At 34.1% G+C, this 16,183-nt stretch overlaps 2 protein-coding genes across 3 annotated transcripts; both read right to left on the bottom strand.

The window, feature by feature from the left end:
- Positions 1-366: 366 nt before the first annotated feature.
- On the bottom strand, positions 367-5,799 carry LOC113092430 (zinc finger CCCH domain-containing protein 13-like). Its single transcript, XM_026258018.1, has 6 exons — positions 5,654-5,799; positions 4,794-4,904; positions 4,601-4,664; positions 4,385-4,452; positions 4,202-4,275; positions 367-1,802 (listed from the first exon to the last, which is right to left on the bottom strand). The coding sequence occupies exons 1-6, from the start codon at positions 5,658-5,660 to the stop codon at positions 1,362-1,364; spliced, it is 765 nt and encodes a 254-aa protein (XP_026113803.1). The 5' UTR covers positions 5,661-5,799; the 3' UTR covers positions 367-1,361.
- A 2,049-nt stretch (positions 5,800-7,848) lies between these two features.
- LOC113092439 (hemicentin-1) lies at positions 7,849-15,428 on the bottom strand. 2 transcript variants are annotated; one of them, XM_026258032.1, is made up of 9 exons: positions 15,143-15,425; positions 14,116-14,481; positions 13,911-14,029; positions 13,676-13,829; positions 13,435-13,550; positions 13,165-13,318; positions 11,272-11,682; positions 8,663-8,756; positions 7,849-8,574 (listed from the first exon to the last, which is right to left on the bottom strand). In XM_026258032.1, the coding sequence occupies exons 1-9, from the start codon at positions 15,201-15,203 to the stop codon at positions 8,478-8,480; spliced, it is 1,572 nt and encodes a 523-aa protein (XP_026113817.1). In that variant the 5' UTR covers positions 15,204-15,425; the 3' UTR covers positions 7,849-8,477. The 2 variants fall into 2 exon arrangements, with proteins under 2 accessions (XP_026113817.1, XP_026113818.1); XM_026258033.1 differs by lacking the exons at positions 7,849-8,574; positions 8,663-8,756 and adding an exon at positions 9,713-9,937 and having other exon boundaries at positions 15,143-15,428.
- Between the last annotated feature and the right edge of the window lie 755 nt (positions 15,429-16,183).

Below are 16,183 nucleotides of genomic sequence, written 5' to 3'. Positions count from 1 at the left end.
CAAAATATTCATATTTCAAATAAATGTTGTTCTTCTGAACTTTTTATTTATCAAAGAAACCTGAAAAAAATATTATATATTATAATATTAAATATTATATGTATATATATATATATATATATATATATATATATATATATATATATATATATATATATATATATATATATATATATATATATATATACTCAGCTGTTTTCAACATTATCATAATAATGTTTTTTTTTTTCTTTCTTTTTAGCAGCGAATCAGAATATCAGAATGATTTCTGAAGGATCGTGTGACTGGAAGTAATGATGCTAAAAAAATAGCTTTGAAATCACAATAAATTATATTTTAATATTATATTGTAATGTTTTGCTGTACTTTAGATCAAATAATGTTTGGAGGCTTGGTGAATAGAACAGACTTCTTTGAAAAACTAACAATCCTACTGTTTATAAACTTTGACTGGTAGTATTTAAAGGCATATTAAATCTATAACTGCTGGACAATAACCAAGAATAGTCTAATGATTTGTTTATAAACTACAAACACGTTTTTTAATCACATAAGGCAGTAGTTTCTATACTGTAATAATGAATCAGCATTGCATTGTTCATATAGGCTACTTATTAGGCTTATTAGGCTACCTGGAGATGACTTTAAAAACAAATAAACCATATCTTGTCACAATCATATGTTGAATGTTTTCATGTTTCCAAACGCTTCTGGTTTTCTTTGAAAATACAGCGATAGCTGGAAGCTTTTGTCCATATTAGGAGTTTTCTGGTTACGACTTTCTGCGCGAGAGCTCCCTCCAGTGAACAGTGTTTAGTGCTCCGTGATGTTCATGTCGCGGGTCCGAATAAAATATCAGGTCATGCGCAGACTATCCCGTGTCTTTGAGTTTAAATCTATATTTATGGAGCTCTTGAAAACTTCTATGCGAACACACTTGACCAAAAAAAGTGCGGGGGACGAGTGATATTAAAAGCGTGGGGGGCCCTGGTGTACATCACATGACTTGAGTCAACCTCATTTGCACAAATATACATTTATGTGAGCCTGAAAAATATCATAAAACATAAATATTTGTTAACATATTCTTCCTACTGAATACAACAACAAACAGACCAACTTTCAAATACAAGAAAGAAGAAAGCATATTTGAAATGATAAACTGATTTAGATGTGTCTCGATGGACACAACCTGAGAACAGATAGCTGGTCTCCTCTGCATGCTTTTGAACAGACAGAAATTAAGATTCGGGGTGTGACTTATTTACTTTAGCGATGAGCTTTAAATAACACCACCCCACAGTATCCTATGTTTCATCTTTAAAGATGCTAAAGTTGTTTTTTTTTTTACTCTAAAACTGTTAACTGTCCTGTTCTAGACTTTGTCTTGATCTACTGAGGGAGTAATCAAAGTCTTCATGCACATTTCTGTGCATCTCAAACTCTATCGCTGCATTATCATCTCTTTCTCTTTCCATATCCTCCTCTCTTACTCTCTCCCTCTCTCTCTCCCTCTCTCTCTCCCTCTCCCTCTCCCTCTCTCTCTCCCTCTCTTCTGCCTCCAGGGCTACTTGATGACTGTTGAGGTAGATGCTATGTCGTGAAACCATGAGGCTGCTGCTCCGGGACGGGAGGATGACATCAGCCTCGTCCTCCTCATCCATGCAGTCCTGCTGGGATGCAGGTTGAGGATGTGTCTGGGCTTGGTGAGCTTGAGCTTGTTTGTGGTATTTTCTCTTCTTCCTACGCTTTTTATTGGCAGTCAGATCCAGAGAGGCATAGGACACATCCCCCTGCTTGACCTGTGAGATAATAACAAACATAAGCTGTATTTTCAGGATGTAACACATTCAATGCAGTGGAAAAAACAAAACAAAACAGATTAACTCAGTATACTGTGTTTCAGTTTGGCTTTCAGGTTAAATTGCAACACAACAAAGGCCATCAAAAGAATTGCGCAATAAGTTGCACAATACTAGTAGAATAGCTAAGTCTCAGCCAGTAAATGACTGAAATCATTTTATTGCTGAAATAGATTAAAGGCGTTTTTAGACCTGTAGTTTGTTCGCTGTGTTCCGCGCCAGCAAATTGTGACAATGGTTGCATTTTCTATTTGGTTCAGTTTGCTTTCATACGACAATATTTCAAAGCGCACAAAATTGTGTTTATGCAAGTCACATGTATAAGTACAACAACCATCAAGTCTATAAATGTAGCTGTCGTCATACACACTTAATTCAAACTTTATTCCTATATATATAATATTTATCAGATGCTCTTTGGTTTTCAACTGTGATAACTAATGTGCTCAACACTGCTCACCCAGAAAACCAGACTTCTGCTTTTTATGTACATTTCCCATTATTAATTATTATACAGCTTATAATTATTATTCCTATTATTAATTATTATACAGCAAAACTGAACCTGTTTGTTTGCAGTTGGGCCAAGACTATCACGTTCAGGTGATCTTGGACCAATCAATTTGTTGTGGATCTGAGCGCTATTACTGTATAAACCTAAACTGAACTTGGAAAGAAAATGTGCCAATTTGCGAAACACATGCTCCAAACAAGCCGTGAAAAACAAAGTGCGAAAACACCATAAAACTCAATGACACATTTTAAAATCAGCATGAAACAGAAGTTATAATCGTGTTTTCTTTCCTGTTGTGATGCATATCTGAGTGAAACGGCTTCTCAAACGAGAAACATATTTTGTCCATTGGAAATTAATTGGATCGTTGTCTTTACAAAGACAAGGTTACTGAAGAGAAGTTATTATTGTCGTCGGTGAACACATCATGAGAGATTTTGATTAAAGATTGCCCCTTTTCAAAATTTGGGGCTCATAACTACACTAAAACGAGAGAAAAAAAAAAAATTGGTGTATTCTCATTTGTGCCAGTAACAAAATATATTTTTTAAATTCCAAGATAGCATTTCTGACTTTCAAAAAGAAGAAAAACATGTTTTTGGTCAAGAAAGAGACAGAGAAGTCAAATTTGCCGTCTCTCCCTCATCCTTTGTTTTAGAAACAGATGCAGCAGTGTTAACAAGTTTTATTTATGCCAAGGTAAGAAAACACAAAGTATAATGTTGAAAATGTATTAAAGTAAAATAAAAAAAATATATGTATACATATATGTATATATATATATATATATATATATATATATATATATATATATATATATATATATATATATATATATATATATATATATATATATATATATATATATATATATATATATAAACTTTGCTAGATTTATGACATTAAAAACTTTGGAAATGCCTCATCACAGTCTGTGAAAAAAAGGTTGATGGAAAAAATAATGTGCAAAGATGAATCATTTATAATAAACACTGCAATATTATAATTTTTTTTAGGGTGGTGACTTTGACTTAACAAATATCTTTCAATATCTTGCAGAAGTAACAACAATGCACATGAATGTTCAGTTGGAAAGCTATTTATGTGGCATAACAATGCAGCTTGTGACACACATACTGCTGTAGAGTGGTCTGAGAACTCTGACCACAGCTGCGTTCATTAAAAGACCTGTTTCTACACACGTGTCTAGAATTCTGTAAAAAGCGTAGGCGTGCATGCCTAAAATAGTTATCAAGTATGCATTCTCACGCACCCCTTCTCTGTGAACGTCTTAAATTTAAACCATTAAGCCATTGAAGTGATTATGAAAAATGTCACACAATACAGACTAATATATGAAGACGCGCTTTCTAATTTTAAACGTGTTAGAAAAATACTACAAGTTATGCAACAACCAGCAGGTTTGACTTTAAATTAAATAGTTGCTGTACAGGACAAGACCGAGAACCTGATTTTTTTATTATTAATTATTAATGTGTGATTTGTTAAAGGTTGGCCATCAAATTGCCAATGCTAGCCAGCGAACCAACCAATAAACAAACCATCAAACAAATAAACGGATAACTGGAAAAATAAATAAATAAGGGCATTGGTATTTGGATGGATATTGCAAATTGATTAAGCGTACAAAAGTTCCATGTTTTTATGGTAAATGGATTAATACGCATTGTTTTAAAATATATTTTATGTGAACTAATGTAGATCAGTAGTGTAACAATGAATGTAAACATGGTTGTACATTATTAATGTGCATTGAATGCCTTCAGATGTTAGCAATTTCCATTAAATTTGTTGAAGACCATACCTTTAATTGCTGCTTTGCTGTGTTTGCATGGGACATTTGTTCATAGCACACCTCCGGAGACATTTCAAAAGGTTCTGCGTATTATTAACAAGCATTAAATACATAGCAATATCATAACAGCATAATTATTAGCAGTAACTAGTAGACATTAACTGGATTACTGTATTTATGAACTATACTTACCTCCACCATCTAAACAGATATTTCCATAAATGGGATTTTCCTGTCTTTCCATCTCATCATCCTCAAACCTGCATAAAACATAACCAAATGTATTTAAATGATTCAAAGGGCTGTTGCTTATTACAATTTAAGTCAAAACATTTTTCCCATTTTTTGTAAAAAATAAAATAAAATAAAAAATAATAATATTGTAATTCAAACAGTGCTGTTAATCACCTGTACGACCGAAGTGAATCTTGACGTAATGGCTCATCTCTATATTCCAGCATGTTTTCATTAGCTGATTTAAAAAATATATAATAAAAATGAAGTAAAAAAGGTTATAACTGTGACCTCAAGTTGTTGTGGATTTGTCAGAATTCATTCATCTTTTTATATGTTCTGTAAAAGTCAAATGAATGAAGCATACCTGAATATATTTTTTTCTTTCTCCTTAATAAATAGAATACAACATTTAAACACACAGATATCAGCAGTCCAGTCAATGTCAGACCAATGGCCACATATTGAGGTTTGCAATCTGGTTTAAAGAGAGAATTAACAGGTCATGATTGAATGAATATTGCATTGGCTTCGCATTACATCTTATCTAATATTTATATCACAACCCTTTATAATCATTTCACTACACAATAGCCATTATGTTGCCTGAAATTGTATCAATATAAACTGAAACAACAACAAGAGATTGGTGCCATTTTTATTCTAAATTATTTTTTAATTCTTCTTAAAAATAACTTTCAATGAATATTTTAATATTTTAACTGAATTTTATTTTATTTACATAAAAAAATATTACAGATCGTTTCCTTCTTTTTTAGTTAATTTCAATAAATATTTTTATATTTCATTTTAACATTTTATTTATTTATATAGAAAATTATTGTAGTAAGGAAAGTTGTTTGAGTTTGCGTAGATGTCATTACAATGTCACTTCAAATAATTATTATCATTCATATCATTAATAATTTGTTGTTTGTTATTGTTTTGTCCAGATGAATTACTGTATCATTCTTTTTTTATCAGTTTAATACCTCAAGGTTTGATTTCAGTCCATCACTATTCTAAGCTTTAAGAACAAAAAATGACTGAGAACCATGAAGAAAACATGCAAAAATACAATAATGAAAGAAAAAATGCAGCTTGAGTCTGCCATTAGAATGATGAACTACTGATTGAGACAACTAAACAGCTTTCATTTAAACTCAGCGTGTTAGAATACCGTCAGCAGAGAACAATACAAAAGCAATAAAGCATTTTTCCTCTTACCTGACATCCTGAATTTATAGGGTCAAATGTCCAATATATCCTTGTCTGACAAACCCTTTCACCTGTATGTGAGCATGTTCAGCAAGAAGTGCACCAATGTTGCTGCTATTTTTATCGTCTTTCGACGTTTTCGGTTACAAACAGGAAATGTGGCAGCTACCTTATTCGTTGCAAGCATTCACATCACAAGAAACACATGGAGTCTACATTGCGTAGTGTCATTCACCGCTCTCTATTGTTGAGAATTTTATTTTTACGGTTGTCAGTGTATTTAATTAAATGTAAGTGTGAAATGTTTTTGAAAGAATTTCCTTTTGAAAGTTCCTTATTACTTTTTGTGAAATTTGTCAAATCTGTTGTGTTTGTTATCTTGATTTTCGACATTAAAAAGTATATTGCCTTTATGTTTTATCTTGCATTTATTTAGCGTGAGCAGAGTCTAATATAAAATATATATATATATATATAATTAGATGAAAAGTATGAAATCAAACGTATCTTCCATAGACACTGATAGAGCTGCAATATTTAGATTAGCACTTGACTAATATGGGGTTTTCCATGACCAATTCTCATAATTTTACCATTGTTACCCCAGTCTTGAATATTTGGTTACATCCATGAGATCAAATGTTTTGTTGTACAGCAATTTTATTGCTAAATAAGATTGGAAAACTAAAAAAAAAAATCATCATTTGAAAAAAAAAAAAAACGAAAATGTCAAAGTCAAAGGCAAACTTATTATGAAAACAAATGTCCTTATAATTAAAAATTATTATAATATTTAAGTGATTTCAGTATTCAGGTGATACTTTAAAAAAACAAACAAAAAAACATGATTTTTCTTTTTTCTGTATTCTGTATAAATGAATTTTCACGCACTGTACTTTATTCTGTGAGGCAAAGATTCAATTCAAGTTTATTAGTATAGTACTTTTTATGATACAAATCATTGCAAAGCAAGTTTCTCCAATATTTAGTAGAAGCTTATCAGTGGTGACTGTTTTATGTGCATATGGCAGAAAAAGATAAATGGCAATAGAATTTTGCAGTTTTTTCTCATTGTTTTTCTCATTCATTAATGCAAATGACCTACATGTATATACATCATGAAGTACAATAGTACACTGGATACCTGATTGTATATAGTGCATGAGACAGATGATTTTAACATTGTAACAATCAATCCTTTTTTTCTGAATTTTCCATTTCCGACCACAAAAGCAAGAGCAGGAAGCGTCCCTCTGCATAAATGTGTCGCTGTTGTAGCAAAGAACCACAATGCACAAAACTCAGTACAAAAAGCAACTCTCTTTCTCTGTCTGTCTCTCTCTCTCTCTCACACTCTCTTTCTCTTTCTAGTTTTCTCTGTCTTAACACACATATACTCTCTAATAGTCATTAATCAGTGTTCATTAATCAGAAATGCCTTTCATTTCCATCTTCTCCCAAACTGAATGAACGCTTGTTTTTTTAGGTGTAAACTGTATTTTAAACAGAACAGAACTAAATTCTACTTTGTTCTTAGCACCATATAAACAACCACCAGGCGTGCTGTTATGCAAGTTATAATAAATAGTGACCAGAGCTGGAATTTTGTATTTGTAGGTTAATGATACACACCGTCTCTGCTGGTCATTGTCTGATGTGGTTTTGGCAGTTGGTTTGTCTCGACTATCTGGTGGAAACTGAGGTTTTATGAGGCCTGAAACAATCAGCTGATAGCCTTCGCTTTGTTAACTGAGCACGCAGCCACAACAGGAGGTCAGTGTTGGTGTGTGAGTGTGTGAGTGTGTGTGTGTGTGTGTGTGTTTGTGACATATTAGGACACAACTCTGTATAATGACATGGGTATGACACAGGCATTACAAGGAGAGGGTGACTTATGAGGACATAAGCCATGTCCCCATTTTTCAAAACACTTATAAATCATACAGAATGAGTTTTTTTGAGAAAGTAAAAATGCACAAAGTGTCCTGTGAGGGTTAGGGTTAGGTGTTGGATTGGTGCAGGGCCATAGAATATACAGTTTGTACAGTATAAAAACCATTACGCCTATGGGATGTCCCCACTTTTCACAAAAACAAACATTTGTTTTTGAAAATTCACACATTTAAGGGAACATTTTTTCCATAGTTCTGATGTAGGAGCAGTGTGTGTGCCAAGTAAAACTCAAGATATTCAACATATTCTATAATATATTTAATGTCCGCAAAGCACGGTTAGCAAAGTTCAGTCACATTCGTTTTCAGTTAAAAAATAACAAACTGTAATTATTTATAAGAGTAACAGATCTGATGCAGTTCAGAAACCCAAAGTAAATAAGTAAAAAAAACAAAACAAAAAAGAACACACAAAAACATGAAAATGAGAGTGACCTCGCAATAACCAGAAATATAACAAAATAAAATGTTATTCATTCATTCACCCCAAAATTATAAATCCATAAGACTTCCAAAAACATATAACATATTTGATGCTATGCACTGATCGATGTTTACAAGTGAATAAAAGCTTAAATTCAATCTGTTCATCATATAAAGTGACTGCCTCATCAGAAAACTTGAATTAAACGTGGGTTATATTTACATTCTCTTTATGAACTTTTCGAAGCATCAAATTACTGGTTGCGTGGACCTTCAGTGGAAAGACAGAAATCTCTGTCTGTAAAAATATCTTCATTTGCGTTTTGACGTTGAACAAAAGTTCACAAGGATGAGTAATTAATGAAAATATTTTTTTTGGGTGAGGCCTTGAAGCAAAAATCGTCCATGTCAGCATATTTGTGGCCCACGGTTTGTGAGCTGTCAAGTACATGATACAGTCACACGAGAATATCAGTAATGTAGACATCATTGTTCCTCACTGATGTGTATTTCACTGGTGGAGGGGGAGGTTTGAATGGAGGTGGCATATCCATTCTGAAAAGAAAAAGTAAAAATGTAGATAAATGGACTGAAAATGTGTAGGATGTGATTATGTAAAAGGACAGAGGATGTGCGGTCTCACTTTTTTTGGTTCTGGTGTCTTCTGTATAGAAGCATAATCACCACGAGTAACAACAACACAATCGGGATGGCGATATATACTGAGCTTTTGGAGGCTGAAAGAAAAACACAAGATATGTGTAGACAAGTCAACCAAGAAAAGCCCTGGTTTTATAATTAGCTCAGATCTTGACCCAAATTGATATCCTGTTTATACTGTCATGTGCATGTTTGTTTGAGAACAAAAACTCTGATATCAATCTGTGATAAGTGGGGCAGGGCCGATAGCAGTGGGACCTCCCCTCCGTGGGACTCGAGACTGGTGAGTGGCACACACTCATTATCATATACTCCACCTGCCTTGCTCTATTCCCACAGCTCTCGGTCCTCTCTAGATCACACACTTTAAATCAAACAGCTTGTCGTCATATACAGTGCCTTCCACTAATATTCACAAAAAAATCTAACCTATCACTGAAGTTAAATAATGGAAAGTTCGGGGAAAATCTCATTATGAAGTAAATGTTTTTCTTTACAGTACAGACCAAAAGTTTGGACACACCTTCTCATTCAAAGAGTTTTCTTTATTTTCATGACTATGAGAATTGTAGATTCACACTGAAGGCATCAAGGGCTATTTGAGCAAGAAGGAGAGTGATGGGGTGCTGCTCCAGATGACCTGGCCTCCACAGTCACCTGACCTGAACCCAATCCAGATGGTTTAGGGGTGAGCTGGACCGCAGACAGAAGGTAAAAGGGCCAACAAGTGCTAAGCATCTCTCGGGGAACTCCTTCAAGACTGTTGAAGACCATTTCAGGTGACTACCTCTTGAAGCTCATCAAGAGAAGCCAAGAGTGTGCAAAGCAGTAATCAAAACAAAAGGTGGCTACTTTAAAGAACCTAGAATATGACATATTTTCAGTTGTTTCACACTTTTTTGTTATGTATATAATTCCATAATTCCACATGTTAATTCATAGTTTTGATGCCTTCAGTGTGAATCTACAATTTTCATAGTCATGAAAATAAAGAAAACTCTTTGAATGAGAAGGTGTGTCCAAACTTTTGGTCTGTACTGCAGGTCACGACCACAATTATTAGCACCCAGCGTTCTTTACCCAAGATATCAGCTCTGAGTTTTCTCCTATAATGCCTGATGAGTTTGGAGAACACCTGACAAGAAATCACAGACCGTTCCTTTGTACAGAATATCTCCAGATCCTTTCCCTGCTCCATGTTGGTGCTTCTTCTCTTCAGTTCTCTCCACTCATTTTCTATAGGCTTCAGGTCAGGGAACTAAGATGGCCATGGGAGAAGATTAATTTTGAGCTCAGTGACACTGAGTGTTGATGTTTATGCTTGTTTTAAATTATTGTACTAATGGAAGAGCCAGCCATGGCCCATTATAAGATTACAGTCAGTTTTTTTTTTTTTTAATCTGTTGGTATTTGATAGATTCCATGATACCATGAACAAGATGCTCAGGACCTTCGGCAGAAAATTAGGCCCACAACGGGGTACTTTTTTTCTTTTTTATATCCCTGTTTGCACCAAACCCATCTGCTGCGTTTTCTGCCAAAAAGCTCTTTTTTCTTTTTTGTTTCATCTGACCATAAAAGCCAGTCCCATTTGAAGTTTCAGTCGCGTCTGACAGCTGAATATGTTGCAGTGTGAGTGAGGAGGATATTTTTTAGGCATTCTGTCCCTAAGATTCAACTCTGCTATTCCCCAGCTGTGATTCTTGGAGAGTCTTTGGCCAATCTCTCCTCCTCCTCACTGTGCATTAGGACGATAGAGACACATGTCCTCTTTCAGACAGATTTGTAACATCTTTAGTTTACTGGAACTTCTTAATTATTGCCCTGATGGTGGAAATGGGGATTTTCAATGCTTTAGCTATTTTCTTATAGCCACTTTCTATTTTGTGAAGCTTATCAATGTTCTGCACATCAGAAATATATATATGTGTGTTAAATAATTATGAATACAAATGGGAATACACTCCGGAGATATTTTACTTTAATTTATATTTAAAATTTCTAGGGGTGCCAATAATTGTGTCCAACATGCATTGGAGAAAAACATGTCAGATTACTTTATTGTGTGTATTGAATTTGATACAAATTTTTTTTTTAAAGACCACTTGTAATTCCTTGATATAAAACAGATTAAAACAATATTCATAGGGAATATTCCAGTTACAGCCTAATACGATTTTGATTGAATTTAGGCTATAAAACATTATAGGCTGTGATGCTCACACTATTTATTCACTAATAAATTAAATAATACACACATTTAATAATGATCATCGCATGATGCATTATTTGATCTTGAAAATGTGCTGTTTCTTACCAGAATAGAATTAAGTCTAAATGAGAGTTGATTGCTTAGTTTACAAACTAGTCACTTTAATGAAAATGAAATGTATCAAATGTAATCTAGAAATAATTAAATATCATTAAATATTAAGGTTATGTAAATTAGTGCTATTGTGTGTTAACTATTATGCAGGGCTTGGCAAAATATTCTTCTTTTGTATTATACAAGCACAAGTATTAAATTAAGTTAATTTTAAATGAATCTACATTATAATACTGAATTTATTGAGTAATTTGTGTGTGATTTACCTTTAGGTGCTGTAACAGTGATGTTTTTCTGTGTTATAACAGTGGTGATGTTTCTCTGTGTTATAACAGTGGTGATGTTTCTCTGTGTTATATCAGTGGAGACTCTTTCTCTTCTGGTAGCTGGATCTGGAGTTGTGCTCAAACTGTCTGTAGAGGTACCTGTAGATTTGACAGTGCTTGCATGTAATGTAGACACATTGCCAACAGGTGGAGCAGAAGAGCTGCCAGTGGGATGACTGCTGTGTCTGGGTTGTGGGGTTGTCATAGTGGCATTTGGTTTTCTTGTGCTAGCCATGAAGTGTCCAGATTCTGTTGTAGACACAGTGGTATCAGTGCTCCATGAGCTGGTCCCATTGGAGGTGAAGATGCTCAGATGTTTGGTGGTTCTTACTGGCAAAGAAGTTGTCATTTCTGCAGCAGAAATCATAATGGAAGGGAAAATGAGATATATACATTATGTAAATTAAGACATATTACAATTACATACTACAATACATATTACAATAATGATATAGACCTACATGTGTCAAGTAGTTTAGAAAAATATATAATAGAATAGAATAGAATAGAAAATAATATTGTATTGTATTATAGCATTAGCCTACAGTAAATAGTTACAGTAAATAGAGTTTATACAATGATTCTATTCTATTCTATTCTATTCTATTCTATTCATATTTAGTCTGACATGCACAGAAAATGCTCACCCATCTGTGGGTTTACGAAAATGTGTGCCAGTGGAACAGTATGCACACACAATCTAAGAAGATTTTGTAAAACAGGACTCAACTTTCTGTATTTATTTTACCCATATTTAAATCATGAATTGCACTTTTTTGTGTTTTAAGGTTAAATTAAATTTCAGTAAACTTGAAGGGGTTAGTCTAGCAAAAAAATTAAAACTATTATTGACTACGTCTTGTATTAATTTTTCTGAAAATTGCTGTCATATGCACATAAACTGACAGTCAACACTTATAAGCTACTGCTAAATACTGTAGAAACTTAATTTTCTGTAAAGTTGCTTTGTAATGATTTGAATCGTAAAAAGTGCTATACATATACACTTGAATTGAATTGAATTGAATTATCATAATTTACTCATCCTCATATCATTCCAACCTATAGTTTCAGTCCACTGTCCACACAATGGAGGTCATTGGGAAACCTTCTGGTTAGCAACTAATTCACAATATCGTCTTTCATGCTCCACAGAAGAAAGAAAGTCCTACAGGTTAGGAATGACACGAGGATGAGTGAATAATGACAGAATTTATATTGGTCTATTTAACAGATAATGTCCTGGCAGAATGTCACCAGCATATTAATTTTTTTCTACACATTTTTTTTTTCTCTTACAGTCCACACATTTGTGAGCTAATGATACTGTTTATCCCCTACCATTAAATCGCACCATCACACAAACCTTCTGCATTTTTATATTTTCATTAAGATTATTTAGCATGTTTTTTAGGGCATTTTCCACACTGGGGCCGTTGGCTGGTTACAATGTGGATGACTTCAGGTTTAACTATCCTTGTGGGGACATTTAGTTCCCACAGTGCAGGTAAAACCTAACCCACACACACAAAAACACCATTACAGCTTTTCCTAAAACAGGCCCGGAAGTCTTTAAAAGAGGGAAATTTATCAATTAACCTCTGTTCCAAAATGTATAATTAAATCCCAAAGGCTTCAGTGGTATTTTATTTTTTCGTTGTTTGTGCTGTGTGCTTTGCTTTGGGCAAAATGGGACTTTACTGTTTATTATTCACTTTAAATAGTTTTATTTATTTATTTATTTATTTATTTATTTATTACAAAGGAATTTTAAATTGCCATGTGATCGCAGTTATAAAAAAAAAAAAAAAAAAAAAAAAAAAAAATTCTTACCTTGGCTTTGCTTTGAGAGAACATGGATAGAAAACTGCATGTCTGTCTGGAGTTGATTGCTCAGAAAGACAGCTGTCAGTTTGTATGTTCCTGACTGCTTAGATGTTACGGAGGTCAGAGACAAAGTGTCTGACAGGGACAGTGTTGTGTCACCCTAAAAATCATCACATGGATTTGTCATTTTAGACAGTTAATACACTATAAGTGGTTTATTTAAAGCAATACTGCTATAACATGTAATTTCAATCTCTTAATATTTCACAATCCTACCTTCATCCACTTATACTGCAAGTACTGCGATGCTTTTGCTTTACAAGAAATGATCACATCCTCACCCACACTGACGTTTAAAGGGCTGCTTGTGTTACACTCAATGCCATCGAGAACTGTTTGAAAAAGTAGGGATGATTTAATATGGATTTGCTTATTTGTAAGAGCTTTTATTCAACAGGTAATGGTATTTAAACATATTTTTAGGGGCAACTGATATATTTTCAATATAAACACTCACAATTCACAGTCAGTTCCATGGTGGCATTGAGACCTTGCTGATTTTGTGCTAATGAGTCCCATTCGGGTAAACAGATGTACACGTCGCTGTCGTTTCTAGTGACATGTGGTAAAGTGAACTCTCCATTTGGGCTATCCAGCCAAAAAATCTTGTTCTGATGAGATGAATGAGATCAGCACAATAGTTATATAAATTGCGGCATATAGAAATGTGTATTTTTTTCCACCTGACTCACCTTTGACCTTGCAAGTTTATAACGGAGTGGTGGAGGGATAGCTGAACAAGTTATTTTCACGTCATCTCCCTCTTTTATGAATCCATATGGATATGACATCTTCACTGATGCTGGAGGCTCTAAAATTAGCAGACGGATCAAACTTTTCTTTTTCTTTTAAATGTGAATTAAATGTGAGAATGTAGGTTAACAGTAAGCAGTTTACCTGTGACTTGGAGTTTTGTGGTTCTTTTAATTGAGCCATTAGGATAAGATGTAATTTCGCAAATATAGTTTCCACTGTCATACACTGAAACTTTATACAGGGTCAGGATTGAGCCCTGCAACTTCCTAGTTTTTGAACTGGACACTGTCTCCAGAAGAGGACCAGATTGAAAATAATGTGTTGGGAACCCAGGATGAAACACAACAATCTTCTGATCGCTCTTCTCATTTTCTTTATGCTGTTTAATCCATTCCAGCTGGATAATTGTGACATCATGCTCCTCTCCCACAATGCACTGCAGGCTGACGTTCTGTCCCACGACAGCAGTTGCATTCACGTTATAATGTATAAGCACTCCATACGTTCCTGATAAACCAATTCAATAAGTGATAGTCTGAATGTGTTGTTTATTATTTTAATACATGTGTTATTGAAGCATTAGAAAATCTCCAGTGTCATCTGGAGTATAATTGTATTTCATTTTATGTATAGACACCTTATTGGAGAGGTCAAGAAAAGGTCATATTTACTGACTGAAAAAAATGTAACCATCAAGGAAAAAGCAATGTATTTTCCACACACCTTAAATGCATGTGGATGCATCTTAATCATTATTTAAAATATTAAAATAGTTAAAACTATTTTTCAAGATAAAATGTTATACATGTACAGTATGTGTTTTATATTACAAATGCCATTAATCATTGATCCATAAATATCATCATTACAGCTTGAACAAATCTTGCCTTGTGAGAAAAGATTGTATTGTCTGTTTTTTCAATATTTTGCCTTTATTATGAAACCAGAACTTTGGCTTTTATTTATTTTAACAGAGATTAAAAACAAGCTCATAGGATTATTTGTTACATCACTGTTTGAATGAATGGCATTCTGAATGCATTTCAAGTAAATGAATAGAACAAAAATATGTGTCATGTCATAGACCTCCTAACCAAAACACCGATCAGTTTAAAAGCTTGTAAACCTTTTCTTTGTAGATATAAATAAAAATTCAAGCTGCTCTTACCTCGTATCATGCACAAAAAGATAAAAAGTATATAAGTTGGCTGTGCCATCAAAAAATCCATATCTGTGAGGAAACAGTCTTAACAGAGAGAGAGAGAGAGTCAAACATAAGCAGCAGAGGCACAGGAAGTGAGCTACACCACCAGAGAGACAGGAACTGGTTTATCTCTTTCGTTTTGTTTCTCTTTTATAGTCTTTCGGAATCCACAGTTAATATATATTTTTTATTTTATTTTATTTTTTAAGTGAACAGCAAAGGATTCCTAATGGATATAAGCTCTTATGCTCTTAGAATAGACAAGATGGAGTAAAGGGGTTGGTCTTGATACTCTTTATAAGCACAGCAAACTTCTTCAGTGGATAATTATGACCTTATTTTGTTGCGTTGACAGTCAAATGTTGACAGTCAGCATGTCTTCCTCAATTTCCTGTCAGAATGCATCTATGTGACAAGCTGCGGCCACATATACTCATACACAGACAGACACAGACAGACACACACACACACACGCACGCACGCACCTACGCATACACATTAAGTTCAACATCATCAGCTTGAATCAGTCGGCCCATTCTCCTCTGTCCACAAGCATCAACAAAGAATTTTCGCCCACAGGACTGCCACATACTGGATGTTTTTCCCTTTTCACACCATTCTTTGTAAACCCTAGAAATGGTTGTGTGTGAAAATCCCAGTAATTGAGCAGATTGTGAAATACTCAGTCCGGTCCATCTTTCCCATTCTGACATTCAGTTTGGAGTTCAGGAGATTGTCTTGACCAGGAACACACCCCTAAATGCACTGAAGCAACTGCCATGTGATTGGTTGATTAGATAATTGCATGAATGAGAAATTGAACAGGTGTTCCTAATAATCCTTTAGGTGAGTTTATAGGCGTTTCTCAATGTCAAGGATACTTCCTTGGTAGGACTGATCCTTCCAAGTCACTTCCTTCAGAGGCTAGGCGAGACTCCTCTTTAGCATACGGAGAACACGTAAATGGAACAGGCTAGCAAGTGCACGTAATTGCGTCATTACATC

The sequence above is a fragment of the Carassius auratus genome, unplaced genomic scaffold, assembly GCF_003368295.1.
Source record: "Carassius auratus strain Wakin unplaced genomic scaffold, ASM336829v1 scaf_tig00214588, whole genome shotgun sequence".
Lineage (NCBI taxonomy): Eukaryota > Metazoa > Chordata > Actinopteri > Cypriniformes > Cyprinidae > Carassius > Carassius auratus.
Note: the sequence above shows the minus strand (reverse complement) of the source record. Positions and strands in the feature narration are given on the sequence as shown.

Excerpts from the sequence above, each read along its gene's own strand:
- LOC113092439 (XM_026258032.1), bottom strand. The coding sequence starts at position 15,203 with ATGGATTTTTTGATGGCACAGCCAACTTATATACTTTTTATCTTTTTG. Across the intron at positions 14,030-14,115 it reads CACAAAACTCCAAGTCACAG|AGCCTCCAGCATCAGTGAAG; the intron begins GTAAACTGCTTA and ends TGCTAATTTTAG. Across the intron at positions 13,830-13,910 it reads ATAAACTTGCAAGGTCAAAG|AACAAGATTTTTTGGCTGGA; the intron begins GTGAGTCAGGTG and ends TCATCTCATCAG.
- LOC113092430 (XM_026258018.1), bottom strand. Across the intron at positions 4,665-4,793 it reads AAAGAAAAAAATATATTCAG|CTAATGAAAACATGCTGGAA; the intron begins GTATGCTTCATT and ends TTTTTAAATCAG. Across the intron at positions 4,276-4,384 it reads TATCTGTTTAGATGGTGGAG|AACCTTTTGAAATGTCTCCG; the intron begins GTAAGTATAGTT and ends AATAATACGCAG.